Raw genomic sequence first — 22,806 nt, 5'->3', positions numbered from 1 at the left:
GGCCAACAAGCCAAAAGACATCACCGAATTCCTCAAGCTTGCCGATCAATTCACCAGGACCGAGGAAGAGATGAATCAGAGAACGGATAATCCGACAAAAAAGAGAAAAAGGGAAGGTGACAACGCAGGCAACGACGGGAACGAGAGAAGAAATAGTAAGTCCTCTACTAGAGGAGGAAACAAGTCTGGAAGCCGAAAGGATGAGCTACACACCCCTCAACGTGAAGCGAGGAGAAATCTTGATGGCGATCAAAGACTCCTCCTACGTGAAGTGGCCACCTCGGTTGAGGGGAGATCCCACCACCAGAAACAGAAATGTCTATTGTCACTTCCACAAAGACCATGGACATAGTACAGAGAATTGCAAGACCCTCCGCGACGAGATCAAGGAGCTCATCCGTTGCGGATATCTAAAAAAATTCATACAGAGAGAAGACAAGAACCAGGCAGATCGCCAAACAGATTGGCAGGGGGCCAAAGAAGAAACGCCCCCGAGTTTAGCAGCAAACAGAGTGAGTAGCCGCCACGGCAGTTGCCCAAAGAAAGGTCGATCTGCAATCAACATGATTACTAGCGGGTCCATCATCGCGGGCTGCACCTTGGTAGCAGGACGAGCTTCAGTTCGCGAACTAGAGAATGAGGAGCAGAATCCGCCGAAGCAACCCAGACTCGAAGACCCCATCTACTTCATGGAAGATGATGCATGTGGGATCCAATATCCTCACGGCGACGCTTTGGTGATAAAGTTGAGGATAAATGATTTCGAAGTTAAGCGCATCCTGGTAGATTCGGGTAGCTCAGCCGACATTCTGTTCAAAGACGCCTTCGACAAACCGCAGCTCCAGATGAGCAATCTAAAGCCAACAAACACTCCCTTGGTAGGCTTCAGCGGCAAGGAGGTCAGACCCCTAGGGCGAGTCTTAGTACCCGTAGAGGTTGGCACGTGGCCAAACATTGTAAGGTTTGAGCATACATTTTTAGTGGTTGCAACTCCCTCCCCGTACAATGCCATAGTAGGTCGGCCCATTACACATGCATTACGTGCGGTAGTATCCAACTACTACTTGACAATAAAGTTCCCTATGGACTATGGAGTAGGGGTGGTGCGAAGCGACCAGCTCGAATCTCGCAAATGCTATGTTGTCGCCCTCAAGGGAAAAGCCAAGCTAGTGGCTAACGTTGAGTTCAAGCGACCTACGGAGTATGCCGAGGAGCGAGCTACATCGACAGAAGAGACGGTTCACATCCCGGTCTCAACAGATGATCCAGCTAAGACCCTCCAGATCGGCGCTTCGATTGAGGAACTGCTTCGCTCTTAGATGGTAAGTTTTTTACTTAAAAATTTAGATGTATTTGCATGGTTTGCGACAGAAATGCCCGGCATAGATTCTAAAATCCTAACTCACAAATTAAATACTAATCCCTTAGTCAGGTTCGTTAGACAGAAAAAATGCAACCTCGCCCCAGAGCGCTAGAGGATAGTCGACGAGGAGGTCGGGAAGCTCCTTGCATCAGACTTTATCAGGGAGGTCCATTACCCGAGCTGGGTAGCTAACCCAGTTGTGGTAAAAAAGGCTAACGGTAAATGGCGCATGTGCATCAATTATACCGATCTAAACAGAGTATGCCCAAAGGACTGCTTCCCACTACCCAAGATCGACCGCCTAGTGGATGCGACCACAGGGCATGAGTTGCTGAGCTTTCTAGATGCTTACTCGGGTTATAACCAAATCAGGATGGACCCTGCCGATAAGGAAAAAACGGCCTTCATAACCGAGCTTGGACTGTACTGTTATAAGGTTATGCCCTTCGGTCTAAAAAATGCTGGGGCAACCTTTCAAAGACTTGTAAATAGGATTTTTGAGCCGTTAATTGGCAACAAAGTTTTATGCTATGTAGATGATATGGTCGTTAAGACCCAATTTTCAAAATTTCTATTGGATGATTTGCAAAATGTTTTTGAAATTTTACGAAAATACAACATGAGGTTAAACCCCAACAAATGTGTCTTCGGCGTCACCTCGGGAAAATTCTTGGGCTACATAGTCAACCGATGTGGCATCGAAGCCAACCCAGAAAAGATAAAAGCCATCTTATATATGAGACCACCTCGCAAACTAAAGGAGGTTCAGAGACTAAACGGCAGGATAGCCGCTCTGAGCCGCTTCGTGTCTAAGTCGGCAGATCGTTGCCTTTCTTCAAAGCCATAAAGAAAAGCAAGGACTTTGAGTGGAGCGCGAAGTGTCAGCTCGCCTTCGACAAGCTGAAAAATACCTAGCTAGTATCTTAGTTCTGACCCGACCCGAGGAGGGTGATATTTTAAAGTTGTACCTCTCCGCGAGTGACGAGGTAGTCAGCTCGGTACTCATAAAAGAGGTAGATCGGGTCCAACGACCCATCTACTATGTTAGCAAAGTTTTGCAGGATGCTGAAACAAGGTATCTAGAGATCGAGAAACTAGCGTACGCGCTTGTCACAGCAGCTCGGAAGCTTCGTCCCTACTTCTAAGCCCACATTGTCATCGTCCTCACCAACAAGCCTCTGAGGTAGATCCTGCTCAAGCCCGAGGTATCCGACAAATTGATGCAATGGGCCATCGAACTTACTGAGTACGACATCCAGTACGAACCTCGAACGGCGATTATGGCCCAAGCCTTAGCCGATTTCGTAGCAGAATGTACATTCGGCATCACAACCCCCGAACTGGTCGAGCTGGAGCACACGGAGGAAGCTTCAACCATTGCGGCACCAATCCTGGTTTGAGCATGTCCGACCTGGGATGAGGAGCCCTGGATCCTCCATGTCGACGGATCGTCCAATCAGCAAGGAAGCGACACGGGCATAATTCTGTACGGTCCAAGTGGGGTGAAACTGGAATATGTGCTCCGGTTCAGGTTCGCAACATCCAATAACGAAGCAGCGTACAAGGCATTAGTAGTCAGGCTCACTTTAGCAAAGTAAAGGCTTAACACCTCATCATCTGCAGTGACTCCCAGCTCGTGGTCAACCAGATCAACGACGAGTATGAAGCCCGCGACCCCACCATGGCTGCTTATTTAGCCAAGGTCAAAGAGGTTCTATGCGGCTTCCAATCTTATTTCATCAGGTAGATCCCGAGATCCAAGAATGCAGAGGCTGACGCCTTGTCTCGGTTAGCCAGCACAAGCAGCAACACCATGCAGACCGTGTACATAGAGGACCTACCTCTCGGGGGGAAGGGGTAGGAGAGGTCTCTCCCATAGCACAAGCAGAGCCGAGATGGATTGACATAGTCGCAAGCTATCTACTTCACGAGACCCTCCCCGCAGATCGCAATGTGGCCTGAAGGGTATAGCGCCAATCAGCTAAGTACGGCATTATAGACGGATAGTTGTACCGAAGATCTTTCACACTCCCCTACTTGCACTGCTTGCAACCCTCAGAGGTCGAGCTCGTTCTTTGCGACACCCATGAGGGCTTGTGTGGCAGACACTTGAGGGGCAGGGCTCTCACGTAGAAGACGCTACGACAAGGGTACTACTGGCCCACAATGAAGGCAGACGCACTCGATCTCGTCAAAAAGTGCCACAAGTGTTAGAGGCATGCCAACATCCACCACCGACCTGCTGCCGACCTCAAATACCTCACCAGCCCATGGCCCTTCGCACAGTGGGGGATCAACATTCTTGGCCCATTCCCGCCAGCGACAGGACATAGGAGATTCCTGGTGGTGGCAGTGGATTATTTCACGAAGTGGGTGAAAGCGGAACCCCTAACGACAATCACAACCCGCAACATACAAAATTTCTTCTGGAGGAATATAGTATGTCGCTTCAGGCTACCTCGGGTACTCATCTCCGACAACAAAAAGCAGTTCGAGGACATCAAGTTCCAGAATTGGTGTGTCGAGATGGGAATACAACAAAACTTCACCTCGGTGGCACACCCCCAGGCAAACGGGCAAGCGGAAGTCACCAATACAGTCATACTCCATGGCCTGAAGGCTCGCTTAGCCCGGTCCAAAGAACTGTGGATAGACAAAGTGTCCAGTGTGTTATGGGCCTACCGGACTACCGTCAAGACCGCCATGGGTGAGACCCCCTTCAACCTCACCTACGGCACGGAAGCGGTGATCCCAACAGAGATCGAGGTGCCAACACTACGCTTGGAGGCCTACAACGAGGAGACAAACGATGACGAGCTTCGTACCAACCTCGACCTGGTGGAAGAAGTACGGGACCTGGCATACATTCGGACTGCAGCCTACCAACAGAGAGTGGCTCGGTACTATAACGCCCGGGCCAAGAAACGACTCTTCCGTGTCAGCGACCTGGTTCTTCGAAAGGTTATGGTACTTAAGCCCGGTGTTGGTAAGCTCAGACCAAACTGGGAAGGTCCATATTGAGTAAGACGGGTATTCGGGGAAGGTACGTACGAGCTCGAGACCCTAGAAGGGAAACAGGTACCTCGAGCATGGAACATCTGCAACCTGAGAAGATACTACCTGTGATCGTCAAACTGGAGAGAGGACTGCGAGTCACTACCAAAAGCCCAAGGGCCATGATGCCGAGCTAACATAAGACCTCAACACTATGATAAGTCCCAGTCGCCTCTTCGGCATAGGCAAATCATCCCCCACGCCTAAGGCATAGATAGTTCGGGTATAAACCCTACGATGTCTAGCCCAGTTCGGCATATAATAATAGGTTGGACCCACTAGCTTTAAGGGACAACCGATATATAAGTGAGTAGCCCGTGTGCAGACAGGTCAGGTATATACCCTACAATGTCCGCTCACCCCGGCGTACATTATGCGAAGTTACCCCTATTGATAGTCTAGCTCGGTAGCTCGACAGTTCGGGGTAACCTACACATTTCTACTCCTACTTGGTTATTTCACCAATTTGGGAGTTATTTGCACTTAGAACATTTTTGAACAAAAGGCCAGTCAAAAAGTGTATTTCATTGATATCAGACTTTGAGTACAAAAAAAAAGTCACTATAGACCGAGCTCGGAGGCCCGAGTATACAATATAGAAGATAAAGGGTCTATTCGTCTTGGTGCTCTTCGCCCTTGTCTGAGGCCTCAGTAGGAGGGTCCATACTCTCATCAGCACTGGTCTCTTCGATGTCGCAGAGCAGCTCGCTGTCACTTTCCGCCTCGGAGTTCGGATCTTCGGCAGCTTCGACAACCATTTCATCTATGACCCTCGAAGTAGTAATGGCGCTCAAGTCGAGCTGAGGGAATTCACGTCGGGTCAGCCACCTACTGAGCTTGAAGCCCTTACGATAGCCTTCCGTCCCCGCCTCGATCAGTTCTCCACAGAACTCCTCCGAGGTCTTGTATTCCTCGACAGCCTTGATCTTAGCCTCCTCCACTTCCTGAAGGAGTATCTCAGTTCGCTCTTTTACGAGGGCCTCAAGGTTCTCTACCTCCCTCTTCAACGCCGCCTTTTGCCCCACGAGCTCCTCCTTCTCGGACATCAGCAGTGTTATCAGTTCCATTTTAGCCCACGCATCCTTCTTCAGCTGGTTGACTTCGCTACGAGCTAAATCTAGCTCGACATGAGCCTCACAAGATGAAGATTCAACTGCAAGAGCCCACTTTAGATGCACCTCGGACTGGAAAGTCAGGGCATGTATAGCGGAGTTCACCTACCAAGAGAAGAGAACAAGAGTTTGTACAAGAGAAGCTAAAGTACAAAGCCAAAGAAGTCAAGACAAAAACTTACCACCATGCAATGGGTAGTCGCTTGTGCTCCGAGCTGAAAGACCGACAGCTCGGCCCAGTTAGCAACCTCCTCCGCGTATACCGCGCTCTTGCTCTTAAGAATGTTGTATTTCGGAGTCAAGATGCTCTGAACTGCTCCCTCGCTGCCTGAAGATGCAGCAGCGGCACCAGTAGGGGCGGGCTCCAAATACACTACATCCTCAGGCGCGCGGGGTGGGGAGAGTTTCCCTGATTCCTCCTCGTCCAGGTCGATCACGGGAGGTTGCTCGGCGGGCGTTGGCAGCTCGGGCTCTGGATCATCAGCCGGCAGAGACTCAACGTGAGGTCTTTTGGAAGCTCGCTTCTTCTTCCCCTTCATTCTACCAAGGAGTTCGTTTGCAGGGATTTTCATGGTTGCTGTAACAAAAGCAAACCGTCAGAAACAACATCAAAGTCTAACAGAGGCAACACAACAAGTGGCGACCTACCAGGACTCAGACCAGCCTGCACGAGCATGTCTTCGGTCACGTAGTCCGTGAACTTGAGATCGAGCTCCACCCAAGATCGGAGCGCTTTCCTTGTCTTTAGGTCCAGTCTGACACCGGGATCCTGAATGGCTGCCCTCCAGTGTGTTGGGAAGGGTCATCCGTCAGTGTTACAGACCACGAAGTAGGCCCTTTTCCAGGCTGGGACCTTATTTGGGAGCTCGTGTAAAAACTTATAGCCCGGACAAGGAGATAGGTAATAAGTCCGCCTGTGCTCGGGTAGAACACAGGAGAAGTTCTTCTTTATTGAATGGATGGAAGGGAAAATGTCAAGATCAAGGGGCAGGTTATAGTCATGGAAGAGCAAGATGATTCCTACTACGTTGTGAATGGAGTTCAGATGCAGCTGATCTATGGTGATGTTAAAAAGTTTTATAACTTCTACGATCAAGGGGTGAAGTGGAAGATGAAGACCACCTTGAGTTGCTCCTCGAAGATCACGATCTCGTCGTGACCGTGCTCACAGGGAAAGTTACCTAGGGAAAGACTATAGACAAGGTCGCTCGGAAGCCTATACCGAGCTACTAAGGGCTGGAGCCTGTTCACTGTCATCGTCGACGGGCCGAAGTTATCTGGCTTCCGACCTTGGTGCGAGGTGGACGCCAGACCACCTGAGGCCTCTCGTGCCTCCCGGTGTGATTCCACCTCAGGAGGACCGCGGACCGCTTCTCGACCCGAAGTAGCTTCTTCGGTGTGGCAATCTATAACCTGGGCCGAGGTACCCACCTCGGCCCCAGCGGAATCACCACTCTCATCTAGGAGACTATCAAAGCTAAAACTAGACATGAAAATGACAACTGAATCAAAAAGGAGAGCTAGGGAAGACTCACCAAGGAGAGACCGAACTGAAAGAAGACACCAAACTAGAGAAACCGAGCTAAGGAACTTGAATGAGACCTTAGATCAAAGGTTTGCGAATTTGTGGCGAAGCAAATGAGTCTCGGGCCCCCTATTTATAACCGCTGTGTCCGAAAATCAACGGTTGAGATCAAAGAAATCCAACAGCTCCTAGGAAAACCGGTTGCATGATCCCCGAGGTTGAAATCAGTTTAGCGCATTTTTTGACGTCCGCGGAGTTTATAGATCATGTGACATCCGCGCGTAGACTAGACGCGACCTGGCTTATTCCTGGTTGAGCCAGGTGGCCGAACAGGTCCGACCAGCGATTCGCTCGACAAGCTGCCTGGACGTCAGGCCAAATCCACTTGAACTTGTCAGGAACTCCCTGCACCAGGTCAGGACCCCTGGCTTGGGGAGTGGGGGGCAATTGATGAAGGGTGATTTGGCCCGACCTAGTAAAGAGGGGACACGTGAACACGACCTGACCAAGAGATGACAACTCAACCTGACATAATTAGTCTGTAATAGATCGAGCTCGGATGTTCAACCACCTTGGGATAAGGTGACCTCGGGACAAGGTCACCTCGGGACGAGATCACCTCGGTACTAGATCGCAATAGGATCACTTCGATCCCAAGGCACTTTGGCATTCAACTCAGTTCGGAACTTAAAAGTATCAGCTTGGGGATACCGACTTCAGATCACTACGTGGTGATCCCAGAAATCCCTCTAACGGATTCCAAACCTCACGGGATCACGCCGCGTAACAGCTAGCATTATCTCCTCCCTGCCCGATTCAGGCGGAATAGATAAGCCTTATCAGTTGACAACGTTATCCCTCAATTAACACGGAAACAGATTTCATCATGACGAAGATCCCAGAACCGATCCGCGAAACCCGCGAGGACTCAACTATATAAAGGCTCAACCCCCGGTGGCTCAAGGTATGCGTGATTTCTCTGCTCTCTAACTCTCAATATTCTCAGCATTTTTTCAACTCACAACAAGTTTACTAACTTAAGCATCGGAGCGACCTCGCCGGGTTAGCCACCCCAGGTTCCCTGATCCTATTTTGCAGATCCACCTACCTCACCATCCGACTGAAAGCCAGATCAACCTCCAACAGGGAGCGGTCATATCGTGCTACATCATTACCCATCTCTCATATTTATCCTTCTGCATTACTGTGGAAAATTACTCTACCCTTCTATCATTCTATCTAAATAAAAAATTCATTACTTATTATCTGATAAAATTCCCATGCGATGATACCATCTGAAACCAGGAAATTGTGAAATTCTGAAATGCCATTTGGTCGTTATTCGGAACCCAATTTCCTTATTTATAATCAGACATTTACATGGACGACCTTGGGCTTGCATACAACGGAAGGGACCCTACTCTAGACAAAAGGGAAGGAGAGAAAAACAAAGAAACTCCAGGAGCCGATTCATGTTTGGAATTCCGACTTAAAAGTTAGCTTCTATGTTAGTGTGACCCTTGAATGAGTTCTTCCTTGCCGTAGCCAGCACTGTCTTGTCTGCAACTATAAAATATGCGGAACCAGCCACTGCCACCAGAGCATCGAAGTACATTAAGAAACAGAAATTTAATGAGAGAGAGAGAGCAGACCTGTAGAGATGATGAGAACTTGAGCAGTGGGGTTGAGATTAGCTCTGGCCCAAGGCAGCATTCTAACACTAGCAAACTGCGTGAGATGAAGCAAAATAGAGTTGTGTTATCGATATGAAAGTAAAGGGTTGTACTATCTTCTGACCATATTACAGAAGCTTACTAGCAGCCGCCTTCACCCCAGCCAGTACGCCCTCTGTTGAAATAGGAACACAAATTTCAAAATCATGATAGGAGAACTTGAAAAAAACTCCCCGAAGCCAAAATGAAAAAGCTACCTAATATATTGTGCAAGCGATCTTGGTAGCCATGAAAGCAGAAGATATACTACAATTTTTCATTCGATAGCTTCGTTAAGCTCCAACCATTCGAAATTCTTGTTGAAAAAAATAGAGGAAAACCGATATACAAAGCTACTGACAATAACGAAAGTTTCAGAGTGACAGATCAGGCATTAGGACACCAACTCCGACTAGAAACATCATCCTCGACCCAACTCAGGACAGATCTAGTCGCAGAAGTTGATGGAGATCGGTCATCACCACATCATTTTTGTTAGGAACTCAAGGGAGGAGATGCGAGAAACACAGGTCCCGCAAACATACCCTCGACGAGCTTTGAGTCAGTGAGACAGATCTGTTTCAGAACCATCTCAGTCGACTCCGGCATTGCCCCCTATAACAAAGATGAAACATTGCATCAGTCGAAGAAGCTATTATGAAAGAACAAAGATAGAGAGAGATGGGAAGAGAGAGAGAGGAAAAGAGAAATAGAGAGAGGAGGAAGATAGACAGCAAGAACGGGAAGATGAATTAGGGAGAGTGAGAAGAAAGGTTGAAGAAGAAAAATACCAAAAGAGAGAAGTGGTATTTACACTTGTCTTTCATACAAATATTTTCACACTTGCCTCTCATGCATGTGTGAAGCAAAAACATAAAACCACTCGACATTAGTCTATCATGCATGTGTGTTCATTGCATGTGTAAAACATAAACATTACTTGGACAGTTCATACATGTAGCCATGCAATGGAAATATTTCATTGTTCATTGCATGTGTGAAGCAGAAACTTCACTTTGACACTTCATAGGTGTAGCTACCTCTTACAGGAAGATTTCATTTCATGAAAGAGGAAAGCACCCCTTTCGCTTTAATATCTATACTAGCAGAAAGGCCCATGCTAAGCACGAGCAAAGAAGATAAAGAAAAAATTAAACAAAAAACATGAGTCAGGCCGGGCTTTGTATTAGTTTTAGACAGACAATAAGCAAAATAAACCCAACCATTAATAGTGACAAAATCATAGAAATGGAACTATTATAATTGGTTCGGTCAGTTTGGATCCATTAGGTAGACCTAGACCTGTTCATGGGCCGAGCCGAGCTTTGTATATGTATCAACAAAATACACTCAGGCCCAAGCCCCAACCCAACCCGACCATCAGGCCCAAGTCTTGAGTTCGAGCCCGACCCTCATAAGGCCTGAAGCCTGGGCCCGAGCCCGAGCTCGGCTAGAAAGTTTTTTCTTTTTTTATTCAATAAAAAGTGTTTTATTTATATTAAAAACCTTCAAAAACTCACAAATAATAAGCATCTCACTATTACTTGAAAAAAAAAGAGAAGAACAAGAAAAAATATTATATATATATATATTAAATGAAATATATTATTATTATTTAATATATAGTATCAAGTCGAGCTTAGGCTCGGATTGGGCTTTTTTGAGAAAGCCTGAACCTGACCCGAAAAAAAAACGAGTCCGGTGCTTTAGGCCTAAGCCCGACCCAAAAAAAAAGTCGGGCCCGATGCTTTAAGCCTGAGCCCGAGCCCATGGGCCTAAAACTATGACCAAGCTCGACTTAATAACGGACCGGGCCAGCTCGTTGGGCTACCTGACTGCAATGTCACACCCCCTTTATTTATTTAGGGTGTATTTAGATTAAGGGAAAATCTATGGTACAGAAAAGATATAATATGGAAATACTTTTTAATAATTTTAAATATAACTACAAAGATTTTATATATTAGAATCAATAAATATTATAATATAATATAATCAAAATTGAATTTTAATCAGATCAAATGGAGACAAATTTGGATCTAATCTGATTAATGCAAATTGCAAAATCTATATAAACTTATCTTTCAAGCCGTTGACCTAATTGGTGAAATACGATTTTGTGTAAACACATCCGGTCCAATTATTGATCAATCATTGTTGTCCTAATTGGTTGAACCGATCAAATCGTCACCTGACTATGATTCCAAATTTGGTTTTAATAAAATCCACCATTTGATCAAAAACTATTTGAGGGTAATTTGATTATTATTATTATTATTATTATTATTATTATTATTATTATTATTATTATTATTATTATTATTATTTAACAACTTAAATAAAAACTTACTACTAATGATCAATTTCAATTTGAGGAAAAATTTATGCTTCCTATTTGCAACCACATACAACAGTTTTGATGTTGGATCATATAACTTAGGTCTGTCCAACAATACTGTTGGACTCACTTAAATAAAAGTACCAAAAACATTTAATTAATTTTGTCCACCTCACTAACGATGCACTGTGCCCTTAAGGTCAATTTGGTTATGAGTGGATAGAACTTCACACTTGATTGACAAAGTCATGAAGAAATTTACCTAATACCAATGCATGCCGCCAAAAAAATAAATCTCAATAGATCATATCAGAATTGATAAAACTTTGAAGTGTACTACTCTTAAAACTTTATAGTATACTACTCAATAGATCATGTCAGAATTTATAATTTTTATTTATATAGAAAACTCATAATATTAGTCTTTATGTTTCTATCACACTCTTCTCAAAAATATTAAAAAGGACAATGAAAAATTATAAATCAAAACACCTTTTTCTAAGTCAAATCACTTTTTTGAATAGGTGTATTCAAAGAGATTTTATCATATGAAAAGTAATAAAAATGTCAAAGTGTCGTTGCATGTAAAAATAAAATCCGTCACTGCTGATTTTTCCTTTATCTGAGATTTTTATCACCTGATGATTCTCCCCTTACCAATGATGTTCCCACCAAAACATCCACATAGAGGCGCCCTTGAGTGGAATTAGATATGAAAGGTTGTCCTAAACTGTACTTTCCAATATACTAAATAACAGAGAAAAACAGTAAATCAAGAAATAGTAACGTATAAACATCAAGCGCTCAGTGGAGAAAAACAAAAAACAAAAAAAGGAAAACCAACACAACCCAAGCGGATGTTGAGAGACTCTTTACCAATGGGTAACCATGTGCATCATTTTCGTTGACCCTTGCCTTAGCTGCTACTACCCCAAAGGCCCAAACCTTAAGTTGCGATGTGACGCCTGCAGCGTATGTCAGAGAAAGGGAGGCTCATAGCCCACAAAAAACTGTTTTGGTTGGTGTTAAATATTTATTTAATACTGATTGGCTGATTGCAGAGGTGGTAGTTAACTACTTTGATTTTGGCAATTTTAAAACTTAGAGAGAGAGAATTACAGAAAACCTCACTCACAAGACAAGAAATGCCTCAACTTCACAAAATGATCAGCCACTGATAAAATTTGTTTCTTCCAATCTTTAATAAGACATAGTAGGAAAACTAAAAAGTTAACAATTTCTAATAGAAACACATAATAAACACCAGCCTCAAAATTTTTGATCCAAGAAGTGGAACTAATAGAACAGAAATAAGGTGGAGTTTTTGTGCATACCATGAATTTTACAGTTGCATTTTGAAATTTCATCATCATCTGGATATCTTCCATGTGTGTTGAAGAAGGACTTCCCAGTTTTCTATATTTGGTTTATAGCTCTGCTCAATGTCAACTAAAAAGATACACAAAAATCAAAAGGGTATGTAAGCACTAACTCTTACTAACATGAAAATTAATTAAAGAAACTTGCCTCCTGAAACCAACAAAAAAAAATACATACAAGTATATGGAACCCCCCCCCCCCCCCATGAATGTTGTGCCACCAATGTTGACGTGGATTTCCTAATCCAATACTGAACATAGGTTGAGAATTTGTATCCCCTTGTATGATCAAACCTTTCTGCACCTTGAAGAACACCAAAATTCTCTGCCTGCAAAATACAGTCACATTTGGATATCCAGTTAGGAATGGGAAATAAATTTTGAAAGGAAAATCACAAGATTGATGAGATTCTATCTGCTACATTATAACAGCACCAATGGCCTCACAACTCATCAGAAAAACTGCCCATCCAAAACACCAAACTAATTGGGTGCTCCTAATAATCTCAGGTATAAACCTTGCCCTTGTTCTTATGATGCCACATCAATCACTTTATAGTTAGGATTGATGAAATGTAGGGCAAAGGTTCATGGAATAATCATGTCATCAACAACCAACAAAAAATACATATAAAAAAATTGGTGTCTTTGATCAATCTGAAGTAGGTCTTTAAAGGCTATTCCCAGTCCTCTGTAGTTTCTTGCAAGGTACACCACTAAGGAACATGTAGTTCTTAGAAGTTTATCTCTGCAATACCAACCAAAATGCAGGCGCTGCTGCAACTCCTCGTCAAGACCCACATCTTCAGCCCAATTGCTAAAACTGATAACTCGCCGAAGTTCCTCTTCCAAACTTGACCTTATTCTCTCTAAGCATGATACTTCCTATGATATGAGAAAATAAAGCAGTTAAACTTTTATTAAAATCTGTTAAAAGGGTGGCTCTTGACATTTCTTACTCATTTCTAGCGATCACAAGTCTTCTAATTCTTGTGCTTGTTGGTTTTTTGGCAATGAAATGATAGACTGTTGAAGCCCTCCAATACCACATTTTGGGATGATTTCAAAACTGACTTTTTAGAGGCCTTTTCTGATGCTCTCCCCCTCCTTAATTTTCTTTCTTCTTTTCTCCTTGAGGGAACTGTTATATGATCTACATGATTACTCATTTCACCATCCATCAGATGTTTCTTGGAACACTCTTTCAATGTAGAGTGCAAATTAAGAACACAGGATACTTTGGCAGTCATAGAGATAGTGGTGGCAATTAAGAACACTAGAAACCACCACTTCCATCATCGTCGGTCAACCACCATCACCACCTTTCATGACCACCACTTGCAAAAAAAAAAAAAGAAAAGAAAAGAAATGATAAAGGGAATAATGCAGCACCACCCACAGGGACACCACTTCAGACCCCAAAAGAAAGGAAATGAGAGAAAACTACACCACCGATGTTAGAAACCACTGCCACAACACAATCCAACACAAAATCAATGGGGCAAAAACAAAACACCTAAAATCAAAAAAAAAAAAAAAACTCAGAAAGAACAAAGAAAAATAAGGCATGGGAAAAATCCTTAAGAAGGAAACTCACCTACCTCGTTTAAACCATGCAACAGGAAGCCAACTACTCTACAACCATTTTCGCCCCCTCCAAGTAGCGACTCCGAACTATCCAACGAAACCAACAACCCCCCGCACCGATCACAAAAACAACCACCTCGATTTCCTTTGTTGCTCTTACCAAAAAAAGCAGAGTTGATTTTCTCCTTTTTATTCGTAGTGCTTCCACAGTGTCAAAATCGAGACTTCCAAAGATCTTATCCTGCAAACATCACTAAAAAACAAACCCTTAGAGAATCCTATAAAAAGAGACCAATGAAGAAGAATAGGAAAGAAGAAAGAGAAAGAGTGTGTGTAATGGGAGTTTGGTGGTTTATTCTCTTGATTGGGTGGAAACAATAACAACTTCTGTAAAATAGGCGAAAGTAAGATCTTGGGACCGAGCGAGATAATTCTACAAAAAGAAACGAGGCCATCATGCTTCCTCAGCTAGAATGCATGGGAAAGAAGGAACGACATTGTGCCTGCCGTAACATATAAAAAAATGGAGAAAAGCGTAAAGGGGGGTAGACTGGGAGAGAGTGAGACTGTGTCTGGCACTGCATGCCACACTACTAGAAAAGAAAGGGGGAAGACAGTTTGTATCTGCTGTAACGCATAAGAAAAGAGAGGAATGAATTTATGCAAGGAAGAGAAAGGGGAAAGATAGAGAGAGTGCAAGACTGCCAAATATTACACGCGAGGATAAAGGGAGATTAAACCACGTGTCGAGCATTTGGGGGCGACCGTACACCTCCCAAATGCTTTAAGTAACTTAAATAATAATTCTTTTACTTTTTAAACTTTAGATTTGATACTTTAGTTAATTATATTCATAATTTATTATTTTCTCCTTAATAATATAAATTAATAGTAAAAGTTATAACATTTTTTATGAGGTTAAATCTTAAAAATATGTTAAAATATATATTGTATTAAAACTTTCAATCATTATGAATTAACTTAAGATGTGTTTTATACTATAGTTGGAAAAGTATTATATATTTTAAAGTACATCACTTCACCATGGTGTATGTTTTAATAATTCATGATAATTTAATAGATTATAAATATAGGGATGATTAGTTAAATATGAATTAGGATATGCACCTTGTCAAGATGGTATTTGGATTCATTGTCATTTATTTAAAAATAACATCAATTTAATATCATAAAAGCATTTTCCTAAATAGAATTTGATACATTGTTTGGTTAAAACATTTGTCACAATTTTTGTATGAATCATTTATTATGAGAAACTTCATTTCAATATTTTTCTCAACACTAAGACATTTTCACTATTTAGCTTATGTGTTTTTTAGTTAAATATAAATTAGGATATACATTTTATCAAGATGGTGTTTGGTTTCATTGTTACCTATTTGAAAATAACCTTAAATCAAAATCATAAAAACATTTTTCACAATAAAGTTTGAGACAGTTTCGTTAAATCATTTATCAAATAAACGTTTGTCATGGTTTGTATGAGAGTTATTTGTTATAAGAATATTTTTTTAATGCTTTTTTAACACTAAAACATTTTCACTATTTATCTTATGTAATTCTTAATTAAATATAAATTAAAATATGCATATTGAAAAGATGGTATTTGGTTTCATTGTCATTTATTAGATTTTGGTGTAGTCACAATTAATTGATATGTTTTAAAGTAACCATTATCTTAAACAAATTTCATTTAATATGATACATTTTATAACAAAAAATAACAAGCTCTAATCAAAATATTGAACACCACCTTAATAAACTCAATTTAAAATTTGAATATTAAAAATGTTTAATACAATTATATACTTAGTCATTTAAGATAGATTCTTTTGGTTTCTTTTTCTATTCCATAACTAATAAATATTAATAATTATTATTTTGAATAAGTAAAATTATTTTATTGTAACATGTTAATTTTAAAATCATATATAAGAAATTATAATGACTATGACAATGGTCACAAAAAACCTAAATTAAACTCTATAACAATGAAATTCTGTGAAGTTTTTTATAATAATAGGGGGTGGTCCATTCAAATAAAATATAACATACAAATATATTTTTTTGGTGGAGAAGTTTTTTTATTTTATTCTTTTGAATTATCTAAATAAGTATATATACGTGTTTTACACGTGACAATTTTTTATAACGATGATTATGATAGTAAATAATATCTTTTCAAATATTTTTTATATTTTTTTATGTTTATAAAAATGACTTTCATTTATCACACTTATTTTTATTTAATATGATGAATATATGATATTAGAAATATGTCAAAATGTTTTATGGAAAAATACACTACAGCCAACTACAGAATTTTGAATTCCATAGCAACCCTACACAATTCAAAACAACAAACATCCTACCCTAAAACACCAATACCCACCTGTGTATTGGCATCAATTCTGAACTGACACCTACACCATTTGTACGGTGGGACTAACAATTCTTATAGTATACAGAATAGTCATTCTGCTAATGTTTTATACATTTTTTTATATTCTATATTTTTGTGTGTTTTTATATTTTTTAATTATTATTATTATTTAATTATGATATCAAAGGTTTACACATTTTATTCAAAATGGTGAGTTGTTAACTCACCACCAAATAAAAAAAATAACTCTATTTTGGGTTAATCTAAAATTTCTATTTTATTAATGACATCAATAAAAATCAATTTTTCTATCACATATTTATACTATAAGATAAAGTTAAGACTTAGGGATGATGATAAAAAGGACATAAGAATAAGGCATCGACATTTTAATACAAATGATATACAATAACGATTCAAATCAAAGAGAATATAATATATAATGACATGTATCATGAGTTACATGATATAAAGATGGACAAATACAATAATATAAAAAAAGTAAGTCCTATTAACAGATTCAAAATATTAAGAGATGATTCATTACAAACATATATATCATAGGGTAAAAACAAATTATTTTGTATACTAAGTATTAAATGAGTATTTAAAAAATTAAATTCCTTTAAAAAATCTTCAATAAAGAAAATATTGACAGTGAAAAAATTGTATAGATATTTGTATACAAATAAAGATTTAAAAAAATAGTGCTATGACAATGGATTTAAACATAACATATAAAAAACAATTGTAAAGTTTATATATTACAATCATATTCATACAAATGTAACAAATTTTCAATATTATTACGTAATAATAAATGAAATAATCAATAGAAGAAAATGTGTGAAGAGACCTACACCTTATAAGATCATTTTAAGACATTTTATCAAAAGACTATTTCTTATGTATTTATCATCATGTTTAATGATCAGATATGATTAATTAAAATGTCAATCATCGATTTTATGATATATTTTAATGGATAAATTGTATCACATAAATATGTTAATACATCATATGAACGAAATAATACATAATATTTGTATAAATTGATAAATATAGTGATTGAAAAAATTAGCCTTGAATATATTATTTAAATTATAACTATCAATAAAAGTACTTACAAAGCAACTATGAAAATGTTGAAGGAAAAAATAAAACGTAAATATTATACACAATGTGCAGTCCATTTTATTAATTTAATATTGGAAGATTTTAAAGTTATCTAAGGTATATTATTGCAAAGGTGAAGAAAAATTACAATCTTTTATTTTTAATCATGCCACAATTTTCAACTTAATGATAAAGTTTAAAAAATGCAAAGAATTAATATGTCGATGATGATTAGATTTGCAACTTATTACAATGCTCTACAAAGTATTATATGTAAAATAATAGAGTAAAATATTAGTGGAGAAAAAATTTGAAAAAATAATCATTACCACCAATTTTTTGAGAGTATATTTCATATATTGTAATATGATTGAACCTATTGTTAAAGTCTTTCAGATAGTTTATTGTAAAAAATGGGTAATAATAAAATTATATATGGAACAATGCGAATAACAATTAATAATACAATAAGTTGACACAGATTCCTATAAACACATTATAAACATCACAATAAAGAGATAAAATTCCCAACTTGCTCACAATATTCATAAATAATGTGTTTTTTTTTAATTTATATTGTTACATTCAATCTTTTATGTTAATGGAATATTTAAAATATTAATCAACATTATTAATTCAATATATTATTTAAATTTATTAGGGAATTGAGATAAGATTTGATGTATGTATTGTTGTTATAATAAAGTTTGAGATGGATTAAGATATAATACATAGAGTCCTAGATAGTGTTTAAGAGTTTGAGTTCGAATATGTTTGATCTTTGTTTTAGTCTATAAATAAGATATAATTATCACATTCATAAATGCATTATTTTCTAGTCTCATTGAATTCAAACTTGGTATCAGAGCCAAAAGTCTGAAACTAGAGGCCTCTCACCGTGCTTCATGTATTCCTAGCCACCCGCCGAGTCCCCATTGTCTCTGTTTACATAGTAGATTCCTCGTTGTTTATTGTTTAATTTAAATTTCCATTCATGTTTTGTTTTATAGTCAATTCTCGTAAACTTGTTTACTCCATCTTTTAACTGTTCTCTCTATTTATAGTTTACACAGAAAATTGAGAATCTAGTCTCAAGACTCTAAACCCGTCTTAATCCAAAATAATAATAAGCAGTCTAGTCCCTTTGTCGTTTTTCCCTTTTCCCTTTGAGAACTTCATTTCAAGTCCTATATAGATCTTTTCAAATATCTCAAATTGTGCCATTAATCCCCATCCCCAAGAGACATGCCCCAACAATAATCCTTGGAAGGGGATGTCTAAGCCTCATTTCAATTCTAAATCTGCACTCGTTTTGATTACTTCATCTTGGCCCGTTCTCTCTCATTCTTCTTCCCTAAAAGCTCATCTTAACAGTCTGTTTGGTTTGTGCGACTGAGATGGGAAAATAGGAATATTCTTTAAAGATTCTTATTTTTCCATGTTTGTTTTGAGCGAAATGATGAGATGCCATGAGAACTAGGTTCTCAATTTTTAAGGCACGAGGTCTTACCAATTAGGTGCAACCCCACTGCGAAAGGAAACAACTACAAAAATTTTATCGAAGGAGGTAAGCTCATCAAATAGTGTCGTCTTCTTCTCAACCACTGTCCAATCATCTTCTCACCAGCGCCATTTCCAACGATCTTTCTCAAAGGTAAGCTCATATTTCGGTTCCTCTCACGATTTTTGTTTGTTTCTATACCATTTTTACCTATTTTCATGAATGAGCTCCCCACAAGATTTTCCCAACGCCTAGAGCCATCTATGGTCGTCCAAATTCAAAAATACGTCTGATCTACTATTAAAGTCATTTATTTTAACGCCGAAGCTCCAAATCTATCATCTGGTATCTACATTTTTCTAGATTTATTGTTTTTTTCTAGATTTGTAATGTGTTATATATTTGTTTCAGAGTTACAGTTAGATCTGATGATGTTGGTTTCAAATACATTTATCTATGTTAGATTTCTTGTGTTGTAGATTTGTTTTAGGTCTGTTGTAGATTTGGTCTCAATTACATTTGTCTTCTTCTCAATAATGCTTGAACTCATATCTGTATTTTTTTTTTCATTTTTTGTTGTGTTTCATGTTATCTCAAACAATCCAAGGGGTCTTCCAGCTAAGGTACTACATCTCAATTAACCCACACAAAGGGGTTATCATTTTTTGTACTAGAGTAGTATATACTGATTTGGGTATTGGATACTCTGTTGCAAATGATGATGAATAGTAGTAGTATATGCTGGTTTGGGTGTTATTTTCTCAATAATACTCTGTATTTAGTAGCAGTTTCTTGAATCAAGCTTTACATAATCAAGTTTTATATAGTAGTATATGCTGATGATGAATAGCAGTAGTATATGATCTATTTTTGATCATGACCATTGAAGATGAATCAAGCTTTTAATTGTGCCATGTCATCACGTCGCCCCAAAACAAGTCTTGTGATGTGAAATTGGAGAATGTATGGATTTGTCAAACTGGGATGGATCCAACAATCCTATAAAATTTTCTCGGCAATCAAACATTGGGAAAAGATTTGGTAGGAAAACTGGTCTCAGCAACCAAACACAGGTGATAGGATTGAGAAAAAGAATTTTCCCTTCTCATCACATCCTTCCTCATCCCATCCCATCCCATCATTTCTCGGCAACCAAATGAATCATAAGGGTGAATTGCTGGAATCATCTTCGAAAGAGATTATACTTGGCAAGAATCCAGCTTCGATGGTGGTTGAATTCTTGGATATCAATGCTAGGCCTGTCTTTACGGCGATATCACTTGTGCCCTTCGATCCTTGCATTTGTGTACTTGCAAACAACTTTTATAGTTGTCCAATCTAAAAAATAAGAGCTACGGATTCATTGGATGCAACACGAATTGATCGATCATTAGAATAAGTGTTGCAAGGAAACAAGTTTGGGTACTTTATTTGATATTGCTCAAGTGCATCTCCGGTTGTTATAATATTGGATGTTCGGGAACCACAAAAGGAAAACAAAAGTACAAATAGTGCGCATACTACTCTTCAGAAATTCAAGTTGTAAACCACTTACGTATCAAGGGTTTATCCAATAAGACCTAGACAGGGGATCTTTGAATTCATTTATAGAAGCAAATAGTTCTGCATCTGCTCGTTTGGTTTTGGTCTTCTTCTGAGAGATGTGGGATGCCCGAAGCTTTGATGAAACTCCTCTCTCTCTGTTCGAAGCCCCTTAGCGTCAATGTTCCTGTTGATGGTGGTTGGGAAGGTAGAGATGGTTTACTCTAGTTTTGTGATATCGGACGTTATGCCTTTGGTGATTTCTCCATGGCCGTTATCTAGGCCAACCAGATTCTTGAACTCTTGATCAACTCCTGGTCATCACTTTGTTCATCAAATTTCTCTTGCATGTTGTTGGTTGTTGAGACTGAGGAAGATCGTAGTGAAGAAAAGAAGCTTTGAATTTGCAATAGACCCACTTGTTTATGCTCATTGTGGTTATTTTGAAAGCTTTGGACCTACTCTGTGAGGCGGAGTATAAGTCTTACATCAAGCGCACCGGTAGTGCTCACGGTTGGGATGTTCTCTTCTATTTGACCCATAGAGGTTTATTTCAAAAAAACAAAAAAACCCACTAAGAGTTTGGGGCATTTCATTGACCCATTAAGGTCTTTATTGGCCGTTGTTGGCCCTTTTTCAGATTTGTCTGTTGTGACCCACTTCGTATTGGCTTAAGAAGCCAACCCATTGAGGCATTTGGATTGACCCATTGAGGTCTCCATTGAAGTCTTTATTAGCCATTGTTGGCCCTTTTCAGATTGGCCCGTTGTGGCCCATTTCGTATTGGCTTAAGAAGCTAGCCCATCAAGGCATTTGGATTGACCCATTGAGGTCTTCTCTTTTATTGGAAGCTCCCACAAAAAAAAAGAGGGGTAATAGGTTTTCATCATGCCAACTAGTCAATATGTCGTCATCATCATCATTCCACCAGGCTTGTCACTATCTTCAAAACAGAACACCATCAAGATTGCCATTTCATCACCTACATGTCACATCATTGCAACTATCATCATATTGCGGCCATTTGAGTTCAAACACATGAAGATCTCTTCTTCCCATGTTTTAGGGAATTGAGATAAGATTTGATGTATGGGTTATTGTTATGATAGAATTTGAGATGGATTAAGATAGACTACAAAGAGTCATACATAGAGTTTAAGAGTTTGATTTAGAATATGTTTGATATTTGTTTTAGTCTATAAATATGATGTAATTATCACATTCATCAATGCATTATTTTTTAGCCTTTCTTGAATTCTAACTAAATCCAACATTCCAATATTTCATGGATCTTGGTGTTAAAAAAAATTATTAAGATCTTTAAAAAAGATGATTACAAAGCTAAAGCCTAATGAAGATAATGTTGCTATTGCCTTACAAGAAGTGTAAATTTTTCATATAATTATTACTTATTAGTTTCTATAAATTTATAAATTATATAATATGTTTTAATTATATAACACCAATACTTGTTATTTCAAAATTCAAATAGGTCAAATTATTGCATGAAGCATTAAGAGGATTTGAGAATAATATAGCAGAGAGAGCAAGAAATAAAATTGAACTATGTATAATAGAATTTTAATATATTTTAAAATATTAGTCTTTTAGTACTTAGGGTCTGTTTGGTTCGTGATCAGAATTGGAATGGTCTATTCTCTCTACTTGTTTGGTTCAGATAGGAATCGAAATCGGATTCCGATTGGTGCGGTTTGGTTCATTAAGAGGCTGGACTCAGTTTGTGTCAAATACAATGTGTATACATTAAGTGGTGATAGAGGTGTAAAGTCGGTCATGCTGGGCCGTGTCGTTAAGAGGTCGGCACGGCACAGCACATGGGCGGCCCACGCAAAGTGCGGGCTATGTCGTGTTGGTCCACGGTCGTGTCGCCCTCTCCGGTGAAAAGTTTAGGGGTTGACCCGACGTAGCCCACGGCCCAGGCTTGTGCCATGTCGCGAACTAGGCTAGCCCGTGGGTCAAGCCTTGGGCCAAGTTAGGTCGTGCATCGGGCCAAAGCAATTTATTTAAAAAAATGACAAAAAACTTAAAATTTTAATTTTATATTAATTTTGTGTATACAATTGCTTATATATACATTAATTAAATAAATTAGTATAATAAAATTAAAAAAATAATTATTTTATTAATATATTATATACCATATATTATTATA

The 22,806-nt window shown here is 39.1% G+C and overlaps 2 protein-coding genes across 2 annotated transcripts; one reads left to right on the top strand and one right to left on the bottom strand.

The window, feature by feature from the left end:
- Positions 1-242: 242 nt before the first annotated feature.
- On the top strand, positions 243-1,319 carry LOC104607022 (uncharacterized). The gene has a single exon (XM_010272514.1). The coding sequence runs from the start codon at positions 243-245 to the stop codon at positions 1,317-1,319; it is 1,077 nt and encodes a 358-aa protein (XP_010270816.1).
- Positions 1,320-4,896: 3,577 nt separating this feature from the next.
- LOC148792236 (uncharacterized) lies at positions 4,897-8,249 on the bottom strand. The gene is made up of 3 exons (XM_088902670.1): positions 6,178-8,249; positions 5,712-6,106; positions 4,897-5,634 (listed from the first exon to the last, which is right to left on the bottom strand). Exons 1-3 carry the CDS (start codon positions 6,203-6,205, stop codon positions 5,029-5,031), a joined length of 1,029 nt encoding a protein of 342 aa, XP_088758796.1. The 5' UTR covers positions 6,206-8,249; the 3' UTR covers positions 4,897-5,028.
- Between the last annotated feature and the right edge of the window lie 14,557 nt (positions 8,250-22,806).

The sequence above is a fragment of the Nelumbo nucifera genome, chromosome 4 (assembly GCF_055504915.1).
Source record: "Nelumbo nucifera cultivar China Antique chromosome 4, China Antique-T2T, whole genome shotgun sequence".
NCBI classification, from domain to species: domain Eukaryota; kingdom Viridiplantae; phylum Streptophyta; class Magnoliopsida; order Proteales; family Nelumbonaceae; genus Nelumbo; species Nelumbo nucifera.
Note: the sequence above shows the minus strand (reverse complement) of the source record. Positions and strands in the feature narration are given on the sequence as shown.

Coding starts and splice junctions, on each gene's coding strand:
- LOC104607022 (XM_010272514.1), top strand. CDS start 243: ATGGCGATCAAAGACTCCTCCTACGTGAAGTGGCCACCTCGGTTGAGG.
- LOC148792236 (XM_088902670.1), bottom strand. CDS start 6,205: ATGCTCGTGCAGGCTGGTCTGAGTCCTG. Junction 6,107..6,177: donor GCAGGCTGGTCTGAGTCCTG/GTAGGTCGCCAC, acceptor CTTTTGTTACAG/CAACCATGAAAATCCCTGCA. Junction 5,635..5,711: donor CGACTACCCATTGCATGGTG/GTAAGTTTTTGT, acceptor TTCTCTTGGTAG/GTGAACTCCGCTATACATGC.